The sequence below is a fragment of the Stegostoma tigrinum genome, chromosome 3 (genome assembly GCF_030684315.1).
Source record: "Stegostoma tigrinum isolate sSteTig4 chromosome 3, sSteTig4.hap1, whole genome shotgun sequence".
Classification (NCBI taxonomy): Eukaryota; Metazoa; Chordata; class Chondrichthyes; order Orectolobiformes; family Stegostomatidae; genus Stegostoma; species Stegostoma tigrinum.
This window is the reverse complement of record NC_081356.1, coordinates 13,700,626-13,727,501: the sequence shown is the minus strand read 5'-3', so window position 1 is coordinate 13,727,501 and position 26,876 is coordinate 13,700,626. Positions and strand designations below refer to the sequence as shown.

The 26,876-nt window shown below is 44.9% G+C and overlaps 1 protein-coding gene across 3 annotated transcripts in view; it reads right to left on the bottom strand.

Annotated features, from left to right (window-relative positions):
- mfhas1 (multifunctional ROCO family signaling regulator 1) overlaps nucleotides 1-4,130 on the bottom strand; it is a 79,749-nt gene extending 75,619 nt beyond the window's left edge. The window contains exon 1 of one of the 3 annotated variants that reach the window (XR_007247161.2): nucleotides 1,018-4,128. Coding sequence is in view for 2 of the 3 variants with exons in the window: in XM_048527033.2 (XP_048382990.1) it covers nucleotides 1,018-3,919 (2,902 nt within the window). In the remaining variant the exon portion in view is untranslated. Of the gene's footprint in view, nucleotides 1-1,017 lie in introns of all 3 variants that reach the window. The other 2 variants (XM_048527033.2, XM_048527032.2) reach the window with 2 other exon arrangements.
- Nucleotides 4,131-26,876: the final 22,746 nt, after the last annotated feature.

The following is a 26,876-nucleotide window of genomic DNA, read 5'->3' as shown; positions in this document are numbered from 1 at the left end:
TACTATCTATAAATTTGGAACTTCTTTTAAGCACGAGTATCAACTAAGGGAGAAATCACGAATCTGATGACTGCACTGGTTTACAAGCAACACTGATAATAGTCAGTGGTGCACAGAAGCTATCCTATCTTATTGCATGTTCCACTACCATTGAACAGATAGGATGTAGTGTCTGCATTTTTACTATAAAATAAGTGCATGCCATTAGCAAATTATTGCAACACTGAAGAATAGTTATGAATGGCCATTAACTGAAAAAGACTTCAAAAGCTATGAAAGAGCTTAGAGCACACAGGATGTCAGAAAAGTGAGTGCCTGTGAAGGCAGGAAGTTAACATTCTGGGAATTATAAAACAGAACAATTGAAAAGACTCAGCAGGTGATGTAGCATTTGTAGAAAGAGACCCTTCCTCTGAGCACTTGCTTCTGTACGTTGTGTCAGGGAGTAGGATAATTTCCATTGGGTGAGGCAAGATCAACCAAAAGAAAATTGGAACGTTTATGTCAAGAATGAGAGGGCAAGGATTGTAGGAATAGCCTGGCTTCTCAAGAGACAGCTATGAGGTGATGTCTGTTTCCAGTCTCTCCTTCCCTCACATACACACTCACGTCAAAATCACAGCTGGATAGTGCAGCAGTGAAACATATTGCAGTAGCTCGCAGTTCTGACAACCTATGCCGCATCTGACATAGTTGTTCTGGTTATAACATGTAAGTGATGGTTCTGACAGGTTTTCTTATGACCCATCAGCTGCATCATTGCTAACCAATGACTTGCAATATGGACCACACTTCAAAATTATTGATCATGGAATAAGCAAACATAGTTAGCTACAAAGTTAGGGAGGGGCTCAAGAGGAATGACTTTCAGAATTGCAAAATGAAATTCCACTGCTGAAAGTACTTGAAAGATCCAATGAAAATACAGCACAAATAAATACATAAAAGTGAAAGCTTAATGAATCACACATACAAGAGGTGTTAAGACAGTTGCTCCTATTTATCAAAATACCTTACCTGGAAAAGTGTGAGGATTTGAGGATCCTCTTTTAAGGCACTTAGAGCACAGGACATGCACAGTGAAGTATAACCCCGGCCACTCCTGAAGGAGTACATTCAGTTCTTCCATCAGAGGAATTATGGCTTGCCACGCAGTCCAAATATTTGGCAAAGAAGCATGACTAGCAATCGATAAGGTGTCTGGTTGCAGACTACTTTGGGTTGGTCTGTAACTGATCACCACTGGAACCTTGCCCCTGTAAGCAAAGATCTGGTACTTGCCATCTGACCGGTGTACAATGTGAGTGTTGATCTGTACACTATATCTGGCAAACAGGCCTGGTGGGAACAAAAAAGGGAAACTGTATTCCACCTGGAGCTGTTCAATTGCTAACTGCTGTCCAGAAAGGTTGGACCCATTAATCCAGGCTTCTGCATGAGGAACTTCATTTTTCACATAACAGGGGAATTTAAACCAAATGGGTACACCATTTATAGGGGTAATTTTAGGTTTGTTGAGGCAGTAACAGAGTCCCATCTTCTCCAGTAGTTCCAGAATCAAATGAAGATCCTGTTGAGTTTTGATGTGTGGCTTGAGAAGCAGTCGAATAATATGCAGAGGAAGCAGTCCATGAAGCAGGAATCCCTCCACATAATGGTGGAGTTGTGTTGCCCTCAGCTCATCAATATTGGCATCTGCCAGTAGTTTCTGGAGCAGAACTGAGGCATCGCGCTGGAAGAAGACATTCAAGATGTCGATCAGCTTGGTCAAGTTATGAAAGACACACTCTTTGAGAGTCAGACTATCCTCAAAATACAGCAGCTTGCCACTTTCGTGCAGGTAGGACAGGGCGCTTTGGAGTCGGTCCTCAGTAAGACCTGCTTGTAATCCCAGCCTGGCAGAGTCCCACCAGGAAAGCCAGAGCTCTTGAGGTTTATAATGCAGTTCCTCCAACCTTTGCCAGGATTTAGGTAAGACTCTGTGCAGATTCGGAAAAATCTCTCGATGTTCAGCCACAGAAAGCAGTTTCTCCTTCAAGCGATTTATTCCAACATGGTCCCCCTGACAGCTGACTGTGATAACTGGGGACAGGATCTGAAGACGGTTGTTCAACAGGTACTGCACTTGGGCCTTCTTCCTCCTCAAATTTTTATCAGAGACTCCATAAAAGGGGGCATGTGGACTTGCAGCTCGCAGCTCAAACTCTTGCCCCAGTGCCCCATCCACCTTCTCTACCACAGCCTGCATGGACTCAACATCTCGCTTTTCCTGGAGGGCGATCTGGTGATGGATGTCCAGGCATTTTTCCTCCACCTCTTTGTCATTGCACTGGTCCACGTGTGCTCCCACCACACACACGACCCCGTGAGGGACCCTGGCACCGAGCAAGTGCAAGAAGTGCCCGACCAGTTCGTAGAACCGGTGGGGGGCATAGGCCTGCAGGCTGACCACCAGCACATAGAGCGCGCCCGGGGAGAGAAAGAAGGGCTGGATTAGGTCGTAGTTCTGGTCCCCAGCCAAATCGTAGACAATAAAGGTGAGGTTTTTCTCAGCATCCGCCACCCACTGGGTCACCTCGATGCCCTTGGCATGAGGTGCAGGGGCAGCCGGTGCGTTTCCAACCAGGCATTGCCTGAGGGAGGTCTTGCCGGCGCCTCTGGAGCCCATCAGCACCAACTTGAGCCTGGGCTTGACGGCGGGCTGCGAGAGCGCCAGCTCCTTCTGGTAGGCCGCGATGTAGGGGATGCCCTTCATGCAGACCTCGTAGGGCGGCTGGATCAGGGGGTTGTCCTTGATCTTCCAGAGGCTGACCCTGGAGAGCCTGCCGAAGGAGTCGGGCAGGATGGCGATCTGGTTGCCCTGCAGCACCAGCTCCTCGAGGCGGGCGAGCTCCACGATGGAGTCGGGCAGGTAGCGCACCTTGTTGTTGTCGAGCCACAGGGCGGCCAGGTTGCCGATGGCGGCGATGCCGGCCGGGATGACCGACAGCTCGTTGCGGCTGAGGTAGAGCTCCTCCAGGCCGGTGAGCTGCAGCAGGGCGCCGGGGAACTCCTCGAAGCGGTTCGACGACAGGTTGATCATCTTGAGGCGGCCGAGCTCGCCGAAGCGCTCGGGCAGCGCCCGCAGGCTGTTGTTGTCCAGCATGAGGCTCTCGAGGGCGGCCAGTCCGCAGAAGGTGTCGGGCAGGCACGACAGGCGGAGGCTGCTCAGCCACAGGATCTTGACGGAGCGCAGCCTCGGGATGTCCCGGGGCAGGGCCCGGATCTGGTTCCCGGAGAAATCCAGCTCCTCCAGCTCGGCCAGCTGCAGGATCTGGAGGGGGAAGTGGCTCAGGCGGTTGTGGTCGACGTCCAGGGCGCGGAGCCGGGCCAGCAGGCCCAGGCTGGCCGGCAGCTGGCGCAGCTCGTTGAAGCTGACGTCGAGCTCCTCGAGGGCGGACAGGCCGCCGAGCTCGGCCGGCAGCTGCTGCAGCTTGTTGTGGCTCAGGCACAGGCGGCGGAGGCGGCCCAGGCCCCCCAGCTCGGCCGGCAGCCCCGACAGCAGGTTGTGGGCCAGGTCGAGCTCGTCGAGCAGCGGCAGGCCGCAGAGTCGGGGCGGCAGGCGCCTCAGGCGGTTCCTCCGCAGGATCAGCGCCCGCAGCTCGGACAGGGAGGAGTCGAGGCCGTCGGGCAGCTCGAGCAGCGAGTTGTTGGCCAGGTTGAGCACCTGGACGTGGCCGATGTCGGCGGGCAGGCTGAGGCGCGGGCCGCTCTGGCTCAGCTGGCGCCAGTTCCCGTGGAGTTTGCGGCAGCGGCGGGCCGCCTCCCTCCAGACCCGCACCGTCTTCAGGCCCCCGCCGCTCTCCGACATCCTGAGAGACTTGGGTTGCCTCCCTCCTGCCCCTACATCTTCAGCCGCTTCCTCCCTCCCCCTCTCCATCGCGGCCTCCCAGTCCCTGGCGGCAGCCGCATCTTAGCCCGGCTCTCATTGACGGCGGTGGGTGATGGAGGGGAGAGGACGGGCAGCCCCACCGCCTACACCCCCCATCGGCACAAGAAAGGCCGTCGCTCTTACTCCACCCCCCCGCCCCGGCTCAATCTGAGCCTCTGAGGAGGCAGCAGGCCGCGCCTGCTCCGGGAGGAGGAGGAGCTGCTGCTGCCGCCCACCCCGTCCTTCTCTTCCACCTTCCACCCCTCCCCTTTTCTCTACACCCTCCCCTCCCCTCTCCTTTTCTCTCCTCCCCTCTCCTTTTCTCTCCTCCCAACCACTTCTCTCTCCTCCCCTCCCTTCTCTCCTCTCCCCACCCCTTCCCTCCCCTCTCCTTTTTTCTCCTCCCCTCCCTTCTCTCCTCTCCCCACCCCTTCCCTCCCCTCTCCTTTCCTCTCCTCTCCTCTCCCCTCCTCCCCCCTCCTCTCCCCTCCTCCCCCCTCCTCTCCCCTCCCTGCTCCTTCTCTCCCTTCCCCCCCTCCCCTCCCCTTTCCTTCCCCCCCCTCCCCTCCCCTTTCCTTCCCCCCCCTCCCCTCCCCTTTCCTTCCCCCCCCTCCCCTCCCCTTTCCTTCCCCCCCCCTCCCCTCCCCTTTCCTTCCCCCCCCTCCCCTTTCCTTCCCCCCCCTCCCCTTTCCTTCCCCCCCCTCCCCTTTCCTTCCCCCCCCTCCCCTCCCCTTTCCTTCCCCCCCCTCCCCTCCCCTTTCCTTCCCCCCCTCCCCTTTCCTTCCCCCCCTCCCCTTTCCTTCCCCCCCCTCCCCTTCCCTTCCCCCCCCTCCCCTTCCCTTCCCCCCCCTCCCCTCCCCTTCCCCCCCCTTCCCTCCCCTTCCCCCCCCTTCCCCCCCCTCCCCTCCCCTTTCCTCCCCCCCCTCCCCTCCCCTTTCCTCCCCCCCCTCCCCTCCCCTTTCCTCCCCCCCCTCCCCTCCCCTTTCCTCCCCCCCCTCCCCTTTCCTCCCCCCCCTCCCCTTTCCTTCCCCTCCCCTCCCCTTTCCTTCCCTTCCCTTCCCTCCCCTTTCCTTCCCTCCCCTTTCCTTCCCTCCCCTCTCCTTCCCTCCCCTCTCATTTTCTCCCATCATCTTCACCATCATCTCTCCTGACTACTCCTCTCTTGTTAAACTGTTTCTGACATCTAGGGTGGCACGGTGGCTCAGTGGTTAGCACTGACTGTCTCACTGTGGTAGGCACTTGGGTTCGATTCCACTCTCTATGTGGAGTTTGCACAATCTCCCCATGTCTGCGTGGGTCTCCTCCCTCAGCCCAAAGATATGATGTGGAAGTGCCAGGATTGGACTCTGGTGGACAAGGTCAGAAATCACCAAGTTACAGTCCCTTCCTCTTCAGGTATTAGTGAGAAAGAGGTTATATCAGACACAGAATTTGTGAGTAAAAGATCAAAGGTTCACATCATTGGTGAGGATGTACGAAATAAACCAAAGATACTGTTAAATCTTTAATCAGAAAGAAGGTTTTAATTGATTAACATGCATATGTAAATCCCTGAATTCCTTTCAAATCCCAGTCGTGAGAGAGAACGAAAGATATTTTCTGTGTTCAGACAATGCATGTGAGGTGCGAGACTTTGTTTAGAATCTGTTTGTGTTTTAGTTGGAGTCAGACTGGTTTTATTTCTAAAAGGAATTTTTAAAAATGACACATTGTCTAACTGTCTATAAGTTGTGTGCTTTTTGAACAAAATAAAATGTATCTGCAAATACAAATTCATTCCATAGATTTACACGTGTCTGTGTGCATGTGTGAGGGGGGAGAAAGAGTGTGTGTGAGTGAGGGGGGTGACAGGTGGGGAAGAGAGAGTGTGTGTGTGTGTGTGGTGGGGGGTTGGGTTGGAGAGGGACAGTCTGCGTGTGTGCGTGTGAGCATGTTTGCATGAGTGAGTGTGCATGTATGTGTGCATTCATGAGAATGTGTAGTGCTATGGGGTCACCTGTATGGTGACATGAACCCAAGATCCTGGTTGAGGCCATCCTCATGGGCACTGAACTTGGCTGTCAGCATCTGCTCAGCGACTCTGTGTTGTTGTGTATCCTGAAGTCCTCATTGGAGGATGTTTATCCGAAGATCCAAGGCCGAATACCCTTGACCACTGATGTGTTGTCTCACTGGGAGGGAACATTCCTTTCTGGCAATTGTTACACAGTGCCCATTCATCTGTTGTCATAGCGTCTGCATTGTTTCGCCAATGTACCATGTCTCGGGGAATCCCTGCTGCAGCGTATGAGATAGTTAATGTTGGCCAAGTCCAAAGATATGCAGGTTAAGTGGATTGGCCATGCTAAATTGCCCATAGTGCCCGGGGGGGTGTAAATTAGGTGGACTAGCCATGGAAAAGTGTAGATCTGGATGGAATGCTCTTCAAAGAGTCGGCATGGATGTATTGGGTTGTTTCAGGATTCTTTTCTCTTTTAAGACCTTGTCTTAAGATCCATGAATGGAGAATCAAAGGATCACATTGTGGCAAATTTCTCTTTATTCAAATCTGATCATTCACTGTCAATTTCTTCATATTAAAATGTGATCCCTTTGCTGTTCCAACGCATTTTTATCTTCCCCCATTTAAACCATTCCAAAGTTAACCTTTACCATTCCACTCCCTTCAGCAGATATGAACAGATATGCAGCACCACATCTGACTGAACACAGCAGGCCAAGCAGCATCTTAGGAGCAGGAAAGCTGACGTTTCGGATCCCTGATGAAGGGTCTGGGCCCGAAACATCAGCTATCTGGCACCTAAGATGTTGCCTGGCCTGCTGTGTTCATCCAGCTCTACATCTTGTCATCTCAGATTCTCCAGCGTCTGCAGTTCCTATTATCTCTCACCACATCTGACTAGTCTACTTTGAACTATATAGTGCTAGAGTCTGTACGAGGACTATCAGGCTCCTGCCTCACCCGCTATTACTTCTCTTTATTCCAGCAACATCCAGTAGGCATATTTATGCCATCACAGAAACCACGTATTTCCTCGAACTTAGCATCACTCAACTTTGTTCTGTTGCATTTCATCTGCTCCTAAAACCATCATTATTATTCTATTGGATTCCTGACAAATCTCCCAAATTCTATGCTCCATAAACTTGAGGTCATCTAAAACTCTGCAGCCTGCCTCATCATTTTCAGCAAGTCCCATTCCTTACCACCCCTGTGCTTGCTGATTTACATTGGCTCCCGTTCAAGCAACATCTTCATTTTAAAATACTAATTCTTATTTTGAACTCCCTCCATGGTTTGCTGCTTCCGATCTCTGTAAACTCTAGCAAACAAACCCAACACTACCCACTTGAGCCCTCTGATTTAAATCACATGCCATCAGCTATTTAGACCCAAGCTCTGAAGTTCCCTGTCTCAATCTCTCCCTCTGTCTACCTCAATTTCCTTAAAATTACTTAATCCTTACAATTACTCAAAAACACCTCTTTAACCAAGAACTTAATCTAATATGTTACTATGTGGCTTAGAGTTATAGTTTATTTTAGAATGCTTCCTGTGAATCTCCTTCAGATGGTTTACTGCATTGAAGGGATTAGATAAATATAAATTGTTGTTGGTGTTATGTTTTAACATGCTCCTGTAAACTATCTTGGAATTCTTTTAATATCAGAGGCTTTACAAAAATATATGTTTTTGGAATGGATAGATATACTCTGACTTCTTTCCCATATCTCCACCACCAACTGGTGAAGAATCACCAGGACTGAGACAATATGATGACCTACCTGTGATACATCCTCCCTTTCTTGAACCTACTGGCCAAATATCATATTGGTCTCCTTGCTGCCCAAGGATGAGCTTATATCTTTCTCTAGTTTCTCTCCTGTCTCTCTCCATGCCTTCTTTGTGCTGATCTTATTGATGAGTCGCACATCCTGCTTCCTCAATCCTATTCAAATTAATCAACTGATAACCCACCTTTCTTTCCCGACTCCCATGTTAGCTTTCTTAATTACTTAAATAGAAGTTGGAGTCACTGGCTGTGTGTCGACATTTATTTCTCATTCCTAGTACCCCTGGAAATGGTGGTTTGCTAACATTGTTGATGGTTCTATAGTTTTGGGTTTTGTCTCTCTTCCATTCAAAATTGTCATTATTAACCCTCCCCTCAAAAAAAACCCTCGATCCCACCATCTTTGCAAACTATTGATCCATCACCAATTTCCCTACTCTTTTTCCAATTTATTGAAAGCGTTGTTGCCTCCCAATATTTTATGCACATCTTACCTGAGACTCCATGTTTGAACCTTTCCAATCAAGTTTCCATCCTGCCATTATCATGAAGAAGCTCTTATCAGAATCACAAATGACATCCAATATGACTGATAAAATCAAACTATCCTTCCTCTTCCATTTCAGCCTGTCTGCAGCTTTTGCTACATTAGACCACCTTCCTGCAACATCTCTCCACTGATGTCCAGCTAGCTGGGACAGCTCTCACCTACTTCCATTCTCATCTGTTGAATTACAGTGAGAGAATCACCCACACTGTCTTTTCCTCCCTCTCCCATAATATTTCCTCTGGTGGCTCTCAAGGATTTCTCCTTAGACTCCTCCTAATTCTTGTTTATATATTGCCCCACAGTGATATTCTAAAACACTAAGGGTTATAATGAGCAACCAAGTAAGTGGAGCTGAGTCCACAAAAAGATCAGCCATAATCTTACTGAATGGCAGCGCAGGCTCGATGGTCCAGATGTCCATCTCCAGCTTCTGTCACTTATATTCTTATGTTAGTTTCCACAAGCACACTAATAACACCAAGCTCTGCCTCACCATCACCTCTTTCAACCCACTAACAGTCTCTGAACTTTCATTCTGCTTATCTGATACCCAGAATTGAATGAGCAGAAATATTTTCTTCAATTAAATATTGGTAAGACTGAAACTGTTTTGTACTGGACCTTGAGACAATCTCCCAATCACGTATCCATTGCACCACCAAGTCTCTCTCTTCTCATTTCCATAACATTGTTCACATTAACCAGTGTTTCAGTTCACTTTTTGTTGAATTCCTCATCTATGTTTTTGGTCTCTCTCCGCTTGACTATTCAAATGCACCACCAGTCAGTTTTCATGTTCAACCGTCAATGAACTTGAGATTATTCAAAACTCTGGAGCTCATATCTTAACTTGCACCAAAATCCTGTCGACCTTGTTTTGGGGACAAATCAATAAATTGATAAGACTTCAGGAAAACAGGACACAATCACTTATTTCAAACTCACATATGGGAAATATGTCTTATCACTGAAGGTTAAAATTCCCTCTAGTGGGTTACAGAACATCTTCAAGCTTTATATATATTACAGCAATTCCCACACTTCAATATACATGTCCCATACCTCCAGTAAGATAGTTGTTAAAACCCACCTGGTAGACCTTTAGTCATGTGCCCTAATTTCTCCTTATTATTGGTATGTTTTATTCCGTTATATCCATGTAAAGTACTTTGGCACATTTTATTACGTTAAAGGTGCTATATAAATATGAATTGGTGTTGTTTTTATATTCCTTTGACATGTTACAATTTTACTCCTTTACTATATTACCTATTCGTCATTACCATTTTCCGCTTTACATTGTTGTAATTTACCCTCTAATGAGAGCTGAAGGCCAAAAATAATTTTGGACTGTGAAGATTTAACAGCAGAAATAGAAACTTCACTTTCAAATGTGACAGATGTTTCTAGTTAATGTGTTCACTGGTGTGGGCATCTCCAGCAATGTTAGCAATTATTGCTCATTCGTGATTGCCCTTGAGAAGATTGTGGTGAACTGTGTTCCTGAAGTGCTGCAGTCTTTGTGGTATAGATACATTCACGGTGTTAGAGAAGGATTTTGACCTGGTGAATTAGAACTAGGTTTTATTGTCACATGTACTCAGGTACAAGAGTACAGTGAAAAGTTTACAACGTCACCCCCCCCCCTCCATTGCATCATCTTCATTGTACCTAGGTACTTAGATACAAAAAAGCTTCACACCACTCCAGGCCTCCGAGCTGCTCCAGTCAACGTTTTCTTATCAAAAAAAGACTCTTTAAAATCTTAGAAATAAGAGAGAGGAAGTTAAAGGACAAAAAAAGGAAAAAGCAGATGAATGGATGAGCCCTGGGCTAAGGAGCCCAAACTCTGCCTCCGCCATCTTGAATCAGTGACAATGAAGGAATGGCGACAGTTCTGATCAGGTTTATGTGGGGCTAATAAGGATGTTGCAGTTGGTGGTGGTCCCCATATGTTTGCTGCTTTTGTCAGTGGTAGAAGTTGTGGGTTTGGGAGGTGCTGTCTGATAACTTGTTACGATGCAGTTACAAAAATTCACTCTGTGTGATATCAAGAAATGGCTAACAACACTGTCTATGACAAAGGCTATGGGTACTGACAATACTCTGGAATAGTACTGAAGACTTGTTTTCAGACCTGACCACATAATTTTCCATGCTGTTCTGTACTGCTATACTGCTGGTATCTATCTGGAAATGTGGAAAATTACCCACGTGTGTGTACCCTGTGCACAAAAAGCTGGGCAAATCTATCCTGACCAATAACCGTCCTATCAGTCTACACATAAACATTTGTGAAAGGATGGAAGTTTCTGTTGACTCTCAAGCATCACTTGTGAAGAAATAATCAGCTCACTTATGCTCAGTTTGGCTTCCAATAGGGCCATTTATTTCCCGATCTGATTACATCCTTGATTCAAACATGGACAAAAGAGCTGAGCTAAAGAAGTGAGCTGAGAGTGACCGCCCTTGATGTGAAGACAATATTTGACCAAGTGTAGTATCAATGACTACTCGCAAAACTGAAATTAATGGGAATTCGGGAAAGTCTCTCTGCTGGTTACAGTCATAACTGGCACAAAAGCAGATGGTTATGGTTTGTGCAGGGCAATCATTTCTGTCCCAGGCCATTACTGTAGGCTTCCTCAGGATAGCTTCCTAGGCTCAACCATCTTCAACTGTTTCATCAGTGACCTTCCCTCTACCATAAAGTGAGAAGTGGGAATGTTTACCTATGACTGCACAGTGTTTAGCACAATCCACAATTCCCCAAGTACTGAGGTGACTTGTGTCCATATACAGCTACACCCAGCCAACTTTCAGGTTGATAAATGGCCAGTTTGGCAGGTTCATCTATCAGGAATCAGCTTCCAGGATGCTAGAGGCAGAACCCTACTAGTTGAAGGTTGTACTAGTTAGCTACAGTAATGAAGTTATTAATGAGCTTATTTGCATCTTATTGATATTTGTTGAGTTGGCAGGCTTATGTACAATTTCTAAGGCTGGCACAAGACACTCCATGTCAAGTTGATTAGTAGGTTCTATTCTGTGAGGAATTCTGTCAACTTGTATCAGTTGAAAGCCCTAGCCATGATACGAACCCAGGGTGTGAAATAAAGAAGATGTCACTGTTAGGCCTGGGTCCACATTTCAAGAAAAAAATTTCGTGGTACCCATTTCTCCAAGCTGTGCTGCAATACATCAATGTCCCTCTGATTTTCTTGAACAGCAGGATGAATAGTGTTCTTCCACCATCCTGACAGTGATGTCAGTTTGTGTGAAAAGCTGTGCCGATGAAGAATCATTGTCATGAGGTTACTGAAGACACAATGAAAGTGACAGTACACTCAAGTGTCACAATGATTTTTCAGTTGTCAACAGGCAGCTCGAGCTCACAGAAAGCAATGAACTCCAAGCATGTAGGAAAGTCCTTCAGTGGTTCTGTAACACAATAATGATGATCTACTTTAATAAGAGTGCCCAGAGATTCTGAGGATTCAAAGTCAGCCCACAGACAGTCACCCTTCCTTCCATTTTATATGACAGGATTTGGGTGAACTGTGAGATCACCACAGATGGTTGAAAATGTGTAAACCTCATTTTTTTGGAGATGGTGGGGTTAGAAAAGCTTTAAGTTAAATGTTTCCAGTCAATAATGTTAGGAAAATACTGTCAGTTAATATTGGAACCCAAGACTGTACAGATGTAGAGGCAGGGTTTAATGAACATACAGATGAACCTCAGTGATCTAACTGTGACTTCAGTAGACATGTGATAGACAATCTGCTGAAGGTCAGCATTCGAGGTGTTCAAGGGAGAAATGCCTGTTGCAAAGTCATCGAGTAAGGATTGTTAATAGATCTGTTTGATGGAAGAGGCCTGGTCTGGGCTGACTTGAATAGATGAGCCCACATGAAAACAAATAACTCAACTCCTGCTTCTGTAAAGCCTTCCACCAACCATAAGGCAGGAGTATGATGGAACACTCTACAGCTGCCTGAATACAACACTGTATACAAGAAGCACGCAGGACAAAGAATGCTATACAATCCATCAACATATACATTTGGTCCTGCTCCCATTGGTGCTCAGTGACAGCAGTGTATATCTACTTGGATTGAAGAGGAAAGAATCAATAGGCTTTAAGACATAGATAGTGGATTGCATATTTGTTGCTGAGTTAAAAGGTGTGGATTCAGGTCTTGCTCATGAGACTTCTATTTGACTTTGCCAAATGGAATATCTGGCATAGTTTTTCAACTTGGCATCAACCAATTTCTAAATCAGATTTATATCAGTAATACACAAAGTTAGTCAAATTTTAAACAAAAGATTGTGAGGTGCGTGCCTGAGCCTGGAGTTGGAAGGTAAGATAAAGTTTAGTTTTATTGTTTAGTTGTTGTGAAATATGGGTAGAATGCCAAAGACATGAAAGCAAGCCCAGAAAATGTGCTTGGAATGGGTGTGTGCTTTATTTCTGTTCTTCATGTTCCAACGAGGGAAGTAAATGCTGAGTGAAATAAGTGGGGTTTGATTGTAACTGTGCTGTAAGTTCACTGCAGTCAGAGAGATAAAGCAGCTTAATGGTTGACATAGATTTCAAAATTATTGATATTATTTTCACTGTGTTAAGAAAAAGCGGAAAGGCACAATTGAGGAAATAGTAGAAAGCCTAATAGCTTGTTCAGAAACCGAGTGGGTTCTGCTTTCACATCCATTGGTAACCGTACTGTATAATTTAATGTTGCACAGTGGTATAAGTGCACTCTGGAACATGCGATGTTCAGAGCACTTATATAGCAGCAAGTCTGAAAGTATACTTTAATGACTATGTTGGTGCCACTTCCTGCACTTGCCCTTTACTAGACAGCTTACCAACTTTAATTTCAAATCCCATCCTTCTTTAACCTTCAGTTGGTTCATCTCTGTCTCTTCACTTCCTCAGATATTCTGCCTCCATTTTGACAATAGGTTATCAACATATATTCATTTACTCTTGTTTTTCTTTTGTTTTTTTCTTTTGTTTTTCTTTTGTTTTTGGTTGTGGATGGCAGCTGTTCATCATTCTGCCACTCACACCTCTTCTCGTCACAGCTTTTGTTTCTTGTCCCTTTAAAACTGTCTTGGCTCTGTACTACCAACTCTTTGGTTATGCAAACTTCTTTATATTTCTATGCTGCCGGAGGCCTTCCTTTTCTTCTCTTCCATGCATCTCCCCTTCACTTGCTTGAAACTTGTAAAATGGCTTAACTATTCCCAGTCCTGTTCAACCCAAATTGTTAAATCTGTTTCAATCTTCAGAGTTACTGCCTGACCTGTTCAGTATTTCCAGCATTTTTTGTTTTCTCCAACGCAAACTTTAATCTTGGAATGATCCAAAAGGAGGCGAATGTCATACATTTTTGTGGAAGGTGTAGAACCTCAGAAAATCGTATCCTTGGACGTCTTCTTTCTTTTGTCGTATTTTGAGCCCCAGATTCTGCAAGCATATCCTGAGTCTTTGGCTGATAAATGCAAATTTCCCTGAACCAAAAGCAAAAGATGAGTTAAACATTTGTGATTACAAATGTAGTCCTGAACTACAAATTATATGTGCACAGAGCCAAGCCTCAGTGGCTATATTGTACCATGTTGTTACATGGGAATAACTTGTGTCTTCAATTAATGCTTCAGATTTAGAAACCACAAATTCAATATGCAAGTAAACACATCACATATTACAGTGCCACTCATCCTAGCATTTCCACAATCGACAGGATAAATTACGAGGGACAATACCATTCCAAGAACTTTTGTGGGCAGCATGTGATTGTGAGACGCAGTTCTCTTTCTCTCTTCTGTAGAAAGGTCACTGGACCCATAACATTAGCTCCGATTTCTCTCCACAGATCCTGCCAGACCTGCTAAGCTTTTCCAGTAATGTCTGTTTTTGTTTCTCTTTTTCTGTTGTTTGACTCAGTCATAATCTGAAGCTTGTGTGGTAAAATATTACAATTAACTTGTAAGAAAGAAAGCCAAAAGATGGATCTACTTAGAGGATAGTCACTATTGAGCCAAAATTGTGATATTATTCCACACTTCAGAAAACATTGGTGCTGACACTAAAATAATGTCATTTAAATTCTGTCATTTGCAATACGAGAAGATATTGAAAGGATACAAAATTAGCTTGAAGATAGGTGACAGAGGGTGGTGGTGGATGGATGTTTCTCAGACCGGAGGCCTGTGACCAGTGGTGTGCCATAATGATCAGTGAAGAAGATTATCTTAGAGTACAAGAAGACCTTGACCAGCTGGGCCAATGGGCTGAGGAGTTGTAGATGGAGTTTAATTTAGGTAAATGTGAGCTGTTTTATTTTGGTAAAGCAAATCAGGGCAGGACTTATCCACTTAACAGTAAGGTCCAAGGGAGTGTTGTCGAACAAAGAGACCTTGGAATGTAGGCTCATAGTTCCTCGAAAGTGGAGTCACAGGTTGAGATGATGAAGAAAGCTTGCCTTCATTTGTCAGAACAATGAATATAAGATTTGGGATGTCATGTTGCGGCTGTACACAACATTGGTAAGGCCTCTTGCAGAATACTGCATTTAATTCTGGTTGCCTTCTATCGGAACGATGTTGTTAAACTTGAGAGAGTGCAGAAAAGATTTACAAGGATATTGCTGGGGTTGGAGGGTGCGAGCTGTAAGGAGAGGTTCAATAGACTGGGGTTTTTTTTTCCTGGAGCATAGACTGAGGGATGGCCTTATAGAGGTTCATAAAATCATGAGGAGTATGGATAGAGTGAATAACCAAGGTCTGCTTCCTAGGGTGTGGGGGGTCCAGAACTAGAGGCTATAGGTTCAAGGTGAGTGGGGAAACATTTAAAAAGGACCTGAGGGGGTAACTTTTTCACACAGTGATAAGAAATGAACTGCCAAAGGAAATGGTAGAGGCGGGTACAATTACAACATTTAAAGAAATCTGGATGGGTATATGACTAGGAGGGGTTTGAAGGGATATGACCAAATGCTGACAAATGGGACTAGATCAGATTGGGATGTCTGGTCGGTGCAAATGAGTTGATCTAAAGGGTGTGCTTCTGAGCTGTATGACTTTATGATTTATAAACAGGATGAATAACAGGATGGAGGGTTTGTGTTATGAAGTGCAAGGAGTAAATTTGGTCATCTTCTCACTAGAAAAAGAAAGATTTTGAGAGATGATATGATTACTGTATTTAAGAATGTAAAACACTCAGACAATGAAAAGCTGTTTCACTTTGCCCAGAACAGCAGAACCAAAGAACATGGCCTATGCTGGAAGGGAGTTCAATTTCAGCTGAATCACAGATAAAGCTTGGCAGGTTACAGTACAAGATAATAAAATGTGAGGCTGGATGAACACAGCGGCCCAGCAGCATCTCAGGAGCACAAAAGCTGACGTTTCTGGCCTAGACCCTTCATCAGAGAGGGGGATGGGGTGAGGGTTCTGGAATAAATAGGGAGAGAGGGGGAGGCGGACCGAAGATGGAGAGAAAAGAAGATAGGTGGAGAGGATAGTATAGGTGGGGAGGTAGGGAGGGGATAGGTCAGTCCAGGGAAGACGGACAGGTCAAGGAGGTGGGATGAGGTTAGTAGGTAGGAGATGGAGGTGCGGCTTGGGGTGGGAGGAAGGGATGGGTGAGAGGAAGAACAGGTTAGGGACATTTTTCCATCCCCACCCTTGTTGGCTTTCCGGAGAGACCACTCTCTCCGTGACTCCCTCGTTCGCTCCACACTGCCCTCCAAACCCATCACACCCGGCACCTTCCCCTGCAACCGCAGGAACTGCTAAACTTGCCCCCACACCTCCTCCCTCACCCCTATCCCAGGCCCCAAGATGACTTTCCATATTAAGCAGAGGTTCACCTGCATATCTGCCAATGTGGTATACTGCATCCACTGTACCCAGTGTGGCTTCCTCTACATTGGGGAAACCAAGCGGAGGCTTGGGGACCGCTTTGCAGAACACCTCCGCTCGGTTCGCAATAAACAACTGCACCTCCCAATCGCAAACCATTTCCACTCCCCCTCCCATTCTTTAGATGACATGTCCATCATGGGCCTCCTGCAGTGCCACAATGATGCCACCCAAAGGTTGCAGGAACAGCAACTCATATTCCGCTTGGGAACCCTGCAGCCCAATGGTATCAATGTGGACTTCACCAGCTTCAAAATCTCCCCTTCCCCCACTGCATCCCAAAACCAGCCCAGTTCGTCCCCTCCCCCCACTGCACCACACAACCAGCCCAGCTCTTCCCCTCCACCCAGTGCATCCCAAAACCAGTCCAACCTGTCTCTGACTCCCTAACCTGTGCTTCCTTTCACCCATCCCTTCCTCCCACCCCAAGCCGCACCTCCATCTCCTACCTACTAACCTCATCCCACCTCCTTGACCTGTCTGTCTTCCCTGGACTGACCTATCCCCTCCCTACCTCCCCACCTACACTCTCCTCTCCACCTATCTTCTTTTCTCTCCATCTTCGGTCCGCCTCCCCCTCTCTCCCTATTTATTCCAGAACCCTCACCCCATCCCCCTCTCTGATGAAGGGTCTAGGCCCGAAACGTCAGCTTTTGTGCTCCTGAGATGCTGCTGGGCCTGCTGTGTTCATCCAGCCTCACATTTTATTATTTTGGATTCTCCAGCATCTGCAGTTCCCATTATCACAGGTTAGAGTACATGTGGGTGAAATTCCCAAAAAGTTATTTTGGCTCAGGGTCCTGACATCATCCTCCTCTCTTTCAGGGTTCACCAGAACTGGATTGAAGGTATTGGAAAGGTAAATTGATCATGCAAATAGGCAAGTAGATGTCTCTTTAGCTCAGCATTCCTTCTTTAACCTCCAGTGGACCTCAGTCGCAAGTTGGATGCTGCTCATCCGTGCTAACCAGGCGAATGTGCAGTAGATGTGTTCCCTCATAATACAAGCTCAACAACTTTTGATCAGGGAAACTGAAGAGTTGCAGCCGTGGATAGGTGAGTGAGTAGTGCTCAGAGCATCCCTTCTCAGCTTTCAGTGGAGAGAGGGGATCAAGTGAATCTTCAAGTGTGTTGATGTATGGAATTCTGTGCAGGAAAATGCTGAAGAGGTCAGAATTTGAGGTTTGACACCTGAAACTGTTATGCCATGCACTTTTCCTGCTCTCCTAAGGTTCTGGATCCTCTTGATACACTTACTCCTGTTTGGGATGACCTTGTTCTGTTTTGGCCACTTCCAGACGTGCCGCTATGTTTGGACGGGCTGGTGGCTTCCTCCTATCCTTAGCAAAGATTGCCTCACTGTAGTGCTTTGGATTTGCACAACAGGGTCTCCAGTTAAAACTGAGAACCAGGAGCGACTTTGTCAGGTTTCCTCTCCATCCTTATGGCTGCTGTGGTGCCAGGTTCATGCCTGGTTGAACCTTTATGACACCAGCTCCATTGCCTTTAATTAGAAATTGTTCTTATGATAGATTTATCCCCTCTGGTCAAGGAATCTGGAAATGAAATGTTAATTGCTATGGCTTAGTTCGGGGAAAAAATAATTAGCAAATTCCAGTCCTTTACCATTCAGGTCCTGTCCTGTCTTTTCAGTTTAAAGTAACAGCCATTATCCTGACAGCAAGTATCAATCTACGGAATCGCCACTTGAGGAAGGCAATGGATAAACCGATATGTTCAAAGTCAACGAGATTCAGTTCAGAAAATTGTGATCAGAGCTCTCTGATGAAGGGTCTAGGCCCAAAACGTCAGCTTTTGTGCTCCCGAGATGCTGCTTGGCCTGCTGTGTTCATCCTGCTCCACACTTTGTTATCTCAGTTCAGAAAATAACCTCTTTGGGATATAATATATCAGTAAGTCAAGATGTGATATGCAGTAAGTGAAGTATGCTTAACTCATGTCTTCTTGATTTGTGTCTGTCTGATAGAGATAACATCATGATAAATCAACAAACATTTTCAATCCTAACAGTAAAAAGCAAACTAGGAGCCCTAAACGGCCTTTGTCTATAAATGATCCAATTGGAAATGTGGGTGGTGGTTAATAGACTGGGGAAAAACAGTGATTTGGTGATGGGGAGAGAAAGAAATCATTCAATTGTGTGTGATAACATTTCTGGATATAAAAAGTGAAATAGGGGCCCTTGTGGTGCAGTAGTAGCGTCCCAACCTCTGAACAAGGAGGCAGAGATTGAAGCTCCACCTGCTCCAGAGGTGTGTAATAACATCACTGAACAAGGTAATAAGAGAGGAGGTAAAAATAAACTGGATGGTCCCAACCTCTGAACCAGGAGGCAGAGATTGAAGCTCCACCTGCTCCAGAGGTGTGTAATAACATCACTGAACAAGTTAATAAGAGAGGAGGTAAAAATAAACTGGATGGTCCCAACCTCTGAACCAGGAGGCAGAGATTGAAGCTCCACCTGCTCCAGAGGTGTGTAATAACATCACTGAACAAGTTAATAAGAGAGGAGGTAAAAATAAACTGGATGGTCCCAACCTCTGAACAAGGAGGCAGAGATTGAAGCTCCACCTGCTCCAGAGGAGTGTAATAACATCACTGAACAAGTTAATAAGAGAGGAGGTAAAAATAAACTGGATGGTCCCAACCTCTGAACAAGGAGGCAGAGATTGAAGCTCCACCTGCTCCAGAGGAGTGTAATAACATCACTGAACAAGGTAATAAGAGAGGAGGTAAAAATAAACTGGATGGTCCCAACCTCTGAACCAGGAGGCAGAGATTGAAGCTCCACCTGCTCCAGAGGTGTGTAATAACATCACTGAACAAGGTAATAAGAGAGGAGGTAAAAATAAACTGGATGGTCCTTGCTCTTCGTTCCTCTGATGATTCTTCTGTCTCAGTACCCAACTGTGTCAATTTGAGGGCAAGAAATCTATAGCACCTCCCGTCTCTACCATCTGAGCAGTCAAGCCCAGACAGCTCAGCGTTAGATTTCAAACACTGATTAATCATGTGTAGAAGTTTAGTGCATATGGAAAATTGGAAAGGGCTATTCATAGTGCTATTTCTTAATTTGTGGATAGATCCACAATAAGATCTATACAGTAAATATGTTGAGATATTAGCAAACTGTTAAGAAGAAGGATTTAAATTTTGCGGGTAATGGGTTTTTTAAAAAATTCAGGGTTGGGATGTGGGTGTCACTGGCTGGGCCAGCCAAAAATTGGGACAGGATTTACCTAGGCATGGTGGTGATGTTGTATTGGGCGTTGTGTGAAAGGTATGATCCCTTGAAGCTGATTTTGTCATGATGTAGCTTGACTAGTCTGTGTGGGAGCTCTCCGAATTTTGGCATTCGACTCCAGATGTTAGTAAGGAGCACTTTGCAGCATTTGAAGTTCTAGATTTGCTCTTTTGAAGGTCAGCACAGACTCGATGGACCAGATGCCATCTTTCTGCACTGTGGGGATATGATGACACCAGGTCTGAGAGGTTGCTCATGCCAGGATGGATTCAACAAATGATTGTTCTTTTCTCCAGATAATGAAAGGGGTTGATAAGGAAAACATAGAGAAGCCATTTCCATTTGCAGGCAAGACCAAAACTAAGGGCTATAACCATAAGATTGCAATTAAACAATCCAGCAGAGAATTCAAGAGAATCCTAGTGAGTTGTTAGAGGGTGGAACTCACAACGACAAGGAATAGATGAAGTCAATACAGAAGAGATAGTGGCAGGAGTAAATGGTCTGGCCCAATGATGCTGCTCTGCATTTCTGTATGAACATGGCTGTTCAAGGACTTCAATTCCACTTTCTCACCTGCTTCCCATATCTCTTGATGCCCTGAGAGATCAAAAATCTGCCTCAGCTTTAAACATATACAAACATGGAGCATCCATAAATGCCAAGGGTAGGCTCAGTGGTTCGCACTGCTGTCTCCCAGCGCCAGGGACCCGGGGTCAATTCCGCTCTCGAGCAACACATTCTTCCCCGTGTCTGCGTGGGTTTACTCCGGGTGCTCTGGATTCCTCCCAGAGTCCAAAGATGTGCAGGCTAGGTGGATTGGCCATCCTAAATGGCCTGTAGTGTTCAGGGATGTGTAGGTTAGGTGTGTTAGCATTAGTATGCAGGGTTACAGAGAAAAGGTCGGGGATGGGTCTGGGTGGGATGCTGTTTGGAGGGTCAGTGTGGACTTGTTGGGTCAAATGGCCCACTCTGTAGGAATTTTGTGAAAATTCCAAAGATTGATATTTGAGCAAAGAGATTTCTCTTCATCTCAGTTCTAAATGATCATCCCTTTATCCTAAGAGTGTCTTAGATTCAGCATGTACAGGAAACATTCTCTGGGTCTCGCCTATCCAGTTCCTTCAGATTCCTATGTATTTCAATTACCTTTTATATTTCTAAATTTGAGAGAATATAAATCAAAAAATTACTCAAGGTCTCATGATAGCATAACCTTTAGATCCCAGGGCAAATCTATTCGACATTTGCAGTTCTACCTCCAATACTAACATATCCTTCCCTAAATATGGACTAAGTACAGTATGGACTACATACAGACTACAAAACTACTCACAGTATTCCAGGTGTGGTCTCCCCAAAGCCTTGTGCAGTCATAGTATAAGTGCATTTAATACGATCGTAGATAATCCATCGTGGGTCAAAGAAAGAGAAGCACATCAAGACAGTTTAGGTGAAGAAGGGATGGAAAGAAAAATTACACATCAGCCAATTGTCCTGTTCCTCTGCTCTAAATCCAAAGTATAATTATATATTTACGATGCCTTACCTTGTGATCAAAAAAGAGTTACAAACTAGTAAAAGGTAATTTAAGAATTATTTCTGAAAGTCTTTCTTAACACACAGTGCAGAATAAACTTCCATTTAGATCAACAGTGCTTGTGTTATTTTACACCACCCAGGACCAAGCAGTGATCTAAATACTATTGTATTTCATAAACAGTTTAAATTGTCCTTCCCTTTCTCTTACCACGCAAATGTTCAATAATGTAAATGTGCATTTCATCAGTTAGTAAACACTGCCACCTAGGGTATTAATATAACTACAGAATCATAGGAACAGGAATATAGGCACATTTGTTCTCAAGGTAACAAAGTGTGGAGCTGGATGAACACAGCAGGCCAAGCAGCACCTCAGGAGCACAAAACCTGATGAAGTGGGCCTCGACCCTTCACCTTCTGATGAAAGGTCTAGGCCCGAAACGTCAGCTTTTGTGCTCCTAAGATGCTGCTTGGCCTGCTGTGTTCATCCAGCTCCACACTTGGTTATCTTGGATTCTCCAGCATCCGCAGTTCCCATTACCTCTGATCACATTTGTTCTCAAGCCTGCTCTATTCAATAGATTATGTTTGATCTTCATTTTACCTTCATTTATCTTTACTCCGGATATCTTGATATACCCAACAAAGAAAGCTATCAAAGATAATGGGAACTGCAGATGCTGGAGATTCCAAGATAATAAAATGTGAGGCTGGATGAACACAGCAGGCCAAGCAGCATCTCAGGAGCACAAAAGCTGACGTTTCGGGCCTAGACCCTTAAAGCTATCAATCTTGGATTTGGAAACATTAATTGTCCCAGCATCCAGAGCCATTAAAGGAGAAGAATTCCACAATACTATGATTGTTAGTGTGAAAAGGTGCCTCCTGATTTCACTCCAGATGATCTGGCTTGAGTGTTAAATTCCCTCATCCTTGACTTCCCTTTCAGAGGAAATTGTTTCCATTCCTCTACCTTACAACACTGTTCAAATCACACCTCCATCTTCTATACTCAAGGGACGATGTATCAGGTCATGATTGAATCCTCTAAGCCTGGTATTATTTATCTTTTGAATCAAGTTCTCTTTAAAAATTGGGCTATCTCCTCAACCTTGGAAAGCCACTCTGCTGCCTGAAACTGTCATTGTAACTGTATTGAGAGGCAAACACATTTCATTGATGAACCATAAAACAGGAGGTAAGGGAAGATTGTCTTCTCACTGGTCTGAATCCACACCCCAGAAGTAAAAAGTCATTCTAGGTTTAGTGTGGACATTATTAGCAGCTCAGATTAACCATATCCTGCCTTTGCCAAATATTAAAATTAACAGCCTGTTAAATGACAAGGTGCAACTGAGCGATGATGAATATTATGATTGGCATTTGAAGTAAGATTGCTGTGTCCTGAAAGAATGCTGATTTGTCCTTTATTACATTACAAACACGAGAAATAATGAACAGGAAAAGGCATTCTGATCCATCTGACTGTTGTGCTGGACATTGCATGCCATAATGCAACACTTCTCAACATGTCTCGAGCAACCATATATTGGGGAAATGTTGTTAACAGCACAAGCTCTGGGTTTCAGAGCTTGAGGAGTAGCTGGAATCACTGCGGAGATTGCAGTTCGCTTTGGTACCAACTTAAAGAGAGAATTGAGACTCTGAAATTAGCTTTTGGAAGCTCAGAAGGAAGCAAGCCAGAGCTCAAAAATTTTAATCTCAGGGGACAACTCCTCGTGTCAAACACCAGTGAGTATTGAAACCAAGAGAGAATAGATGAATATATTACTGGAGATGCATGTTAGGAGGGAGAACTTTAGATTCCTGGAATACTTAACCCATTCTGGGGAGATGGGATCTGACCAGGTTGCAACTCAACAGGCACATATCAAGTTCTGAAGAAAGGTCACTGGGCCTGAAATGTTAGCTTTCATTTCTCTCCACAGATGCTGCCAGATCTGCTGAGATTTTTCAGATATTTCTATTTTTATTTCTGATTTCCATCATCCGCAGTTCTTTCGGTTTTTACTTAGGGACGCATCAATGTTTTCACGGGGTAGTCTGCTAGATCTGTTGGAGAGGATTTAAAATAATTTGGCTGGGAGATAAGAACTAAAATATAACATTTGAATTGAAAGGAGAACTGGTGTACAAAGGACCGGGAGACACACACCGCGTAAGAATAAAGTCAGAAATTACAACATGACACCAGGTTATAGTCCAATGGGTTTATTTGAAATCACAAGCTTTTGGAACCTCTGTCTATGTGTAGAGCTTGTCTGTGGGCGATTCCTGTTTTAATATGTTTCAGGTAGAGCTAGAAAATAAGAAATAGTTTGGAATTAGGTGGATTCAGAAATGAGGGAATGCAGTAAGCTCTGAATTAGGTTTACAGTGTGTATGTGTGAAAGCACAGAATTTAGTAAATAAGGCTGTTGAATTGCTGATGCACAGAAACCCCTGCGAATATAGTTTAGGCATGGGGCAGGGGGAAGGGGAACAATAGATCCAGCTCAAAAAGGGTAGGACTAGGTACAATATAATCCTGAATACCACACTTTAAGAAGGATGTGAAAGCATTACAGAGGGTATAGAAAGGATTAATGAGAACAATTCCAAGAACAAGGCACTCCAGTTCTGTGAACAGGCTGGAGAAATTCTCTTACTGAAGAGAAAGCTTGAGGAAATTTAAGAGAAGAATTTAGAAGACTGAGAAATTTAGACATCATAGATAGTGAAATGTTCCGTTGTGGGAAGAATCTGGAACCAGATAGGTATAATTGCTCACTTTCAGTTATACAACTTAACCAGTCCTTCTTAATCATCAAAGGCGGTGAGTTTATTAATTCCTAAATTTGTAAATAATTAATAATACAAGATACACACAAATTAGAAATAAGAGGTGAATCCAAAAGGTAACTGTTAAACAATCAGACAGACAGATTCACTTCTGAATTGTTTATAATGAGCAGACAACTGAACATTGTGACCGTTGTAGGGGATTTGATCATTTGTTTTGGTGTTAATAGTTGAACCGTTTTCATCATTCCTGATTTTGCAATTGAAATTCCGTTTTCCTGATTCTTTTACGTACAGGCTTCCAGCAATTGGATTGAGAGTGGGTCTTCCTTTCATCTGTCTGCTTGTTAGCTGACTACTCGATTCAGAGTGAGAGAGACTGTCTTCATTTGCAACACGAGTGATTAGAGAGTAGTTCTTTGAATGTGATCTTTGCAACATGCTAATATTCAAATACATGCTGTACACACGTGAACATTCAGTCAAACTAGCACACTCTAGTAAAGTTAACACTGGCTTTTTCATCCCTGTTTTTGCAGTTTGAGACATAACCTGCAGGGGGTTGGATGCTCTCTGATGAAGGGTCTAGGCCCGAAACGTCAGCTTTTGTGCTCCTGAGATGCTGCTTGGCCTGCTGTGTTCATCCAGCCTCACATTTTACTATCGGGGGTTGGATGCTGTTGACCATGAGAAGCTGCTCATTAGCTTTGTGGTGACAAGCGATCACAGTCCAGTCTGTTTGAGGTTTCTTTGACATCTTTAGATGTTACATGCTTTCCTCTCACATAATTGTTATAACTGCAGTTATTTTGTCTCTGAGGCAAAAAAGAAACACATTTTTGAGCTAAATAAGGACTAAAAACACCCATAGTGTTCCAGGGTTCCAATCCATCACCATAACTTTCCAAATGCTGATTTGGAACCAGTTACGAGATGGGGCAGACACAGAGTTCTGGATAAGCGTCTGTCTGATATTATCGGATGATCAATGGCAAAAACAACACCTTGCATTTACAAAGAACCTTTGATGTAAAATCATAAATCCCAGTTATTGATGATACCATTCATTAGTTTGTATATTGTACACCTCTCCCTAATTGTCCTGAAGTGCCTGAACACAGGAAGTAGCGGTATACATTCTTGCAAACTCACCAGGGCTGAGAAATACATAATGACAAATTGACGATAACAAAGTGTGAAGCTGGATGAACACAGCAGGCCAAGCAGCATCTCAGGAGCCCTCTGATGAAGGGTCTAGGCCTGAAACATCAGCTTTTGTGCTCCTGAGATGCTGCTTGGCCTGCTGTGTTCATCCAGCTCCACACTTTGTCATCTCGGATTCTCCAGCATCTGCAATGCCCGTTATCTCTGATGACAAATTGATAGTCTGTTTTACACACCCTTCCAATTCTTCTTATCTCTCAACAGATTTCTACCTGCCCATGTAGAAATTACTTCTGTCACAGGAAAGATGTCCACGGACAGGATGAATTGAATTTTAAAGTGCAGGAAAGCATGTGGGGTTAGGAGATGGTGTTTGGCAGGAGGGGTTTTAAACAGAGGAAACTGGATACAGCCTGCTGACCTGCATTTCATTGTATCACATCAGACCTGCTCAGGAGAAGTGGCCTAGCATTCAACACGTATTGAATTACTCAGTTTTGACAATATTAACATGGGTTTATAATTTCAAATTTGAATTTCCCAGTCTTCCTGGAAATCACAGTCAAAACGAGTACACAGGGGGGTTACAGGATGGCCTGGTGGTATTATTGTAGACTACTAATATAGGAACTCAGCAATGTTCTGGAGACCTGGGTTTGAATTCTGCCATGGCAGATGATGGAATTTGAATTCAATGTAAAAAAAACCCCTGGAATTAAGAATAAAAATTTTGCTCACTACTGTCCTTCGGAGAAGGTAATCTGCCACCCTCACCTGGTCTGGCTGACATGTGACTCCAGGCCCACAGCGATGTGGTTGACACTCAACTGCCCTCGAAAATGGCCAAGCAAGCCACTCAGTTGTGTCAACAGCTTCCACGTCTCAAAGAAATAAAACTGGACAGATCACGTGTCATTGACCTAGGGATCAGAAAGGAAAAGGGCAGAAACAGCCATGTCAACCCTGCAAACTCCGCTTTGACATCTGGAGGCTCGTGCCAAAATTGGGAGAGCAACAGTCTGACATAGTCATATGCACGGAGTCATACTGGACAGACAATTTCCCAGACAACACCATTGTTATCCCTGGATACGTCCTGTCCCACTAGCAAGGCTAACCCAGCAGAGATGGTGGCACAGTGGTATAGAGTTGGGAGGGACTAACTCTGGGAGTCCTCACCATATACTGTGGGCCCCATGAAGTCTCATGGCTTCAGGTTCAAACATGGGCAAGGAAACCTACTGGTTCCCACATATTATCCTCCCTCAGCTGATGAATAGCTCTCCTCCATGTTGAACAACCGTTGGAGGAAGCACTGCGAGTGGCGAGGGCACAAAATGTACTCTGGGTGGGGGATTTCAATGTCCGGCACCAGGAGTGACTCAGCAGCAGTACTACTGATTGAGTTGGTTGGACCCTAAAGGACATAACTGCTCATCTGGGTCTGCAGCAGGTGGTGAGGGAACCAACAAGAAGAGAAAACATACTTGACCTCATCCTTACCAATCTGCCATTGGCAGCTGCATCTATCCATAGCCATATTGCTGAGAGTGGCTACTGCACAGTCCTTGTGGAGACCAAGTCCTGCCTTCACTTTGAAAAAAAACCTCCATTGTGTTGTGTGTCACTATAACCATGCTAAATGGGACAGACTTAAACAGATCGAGCAACTCAAGGCTGGGCATCCATGAAGCATTGTGGGATATCAACAGCTGTAGAATTGTACTCCAGCATAATCTGTAACCTCATGGCCCAGCATATCTCCCTTTCAACCATTACCATCTAGCCAGGGGATCAAGAACAAAAACAGAAGTTGCTGGGAAAGCTCAGCAGGTCTGGCAGCATCTGTGAAGAAAAAAAGTCAAAGTTAATGTTTCAGGTCCAGTGACCCTTCCTCCTTTCAGGTCA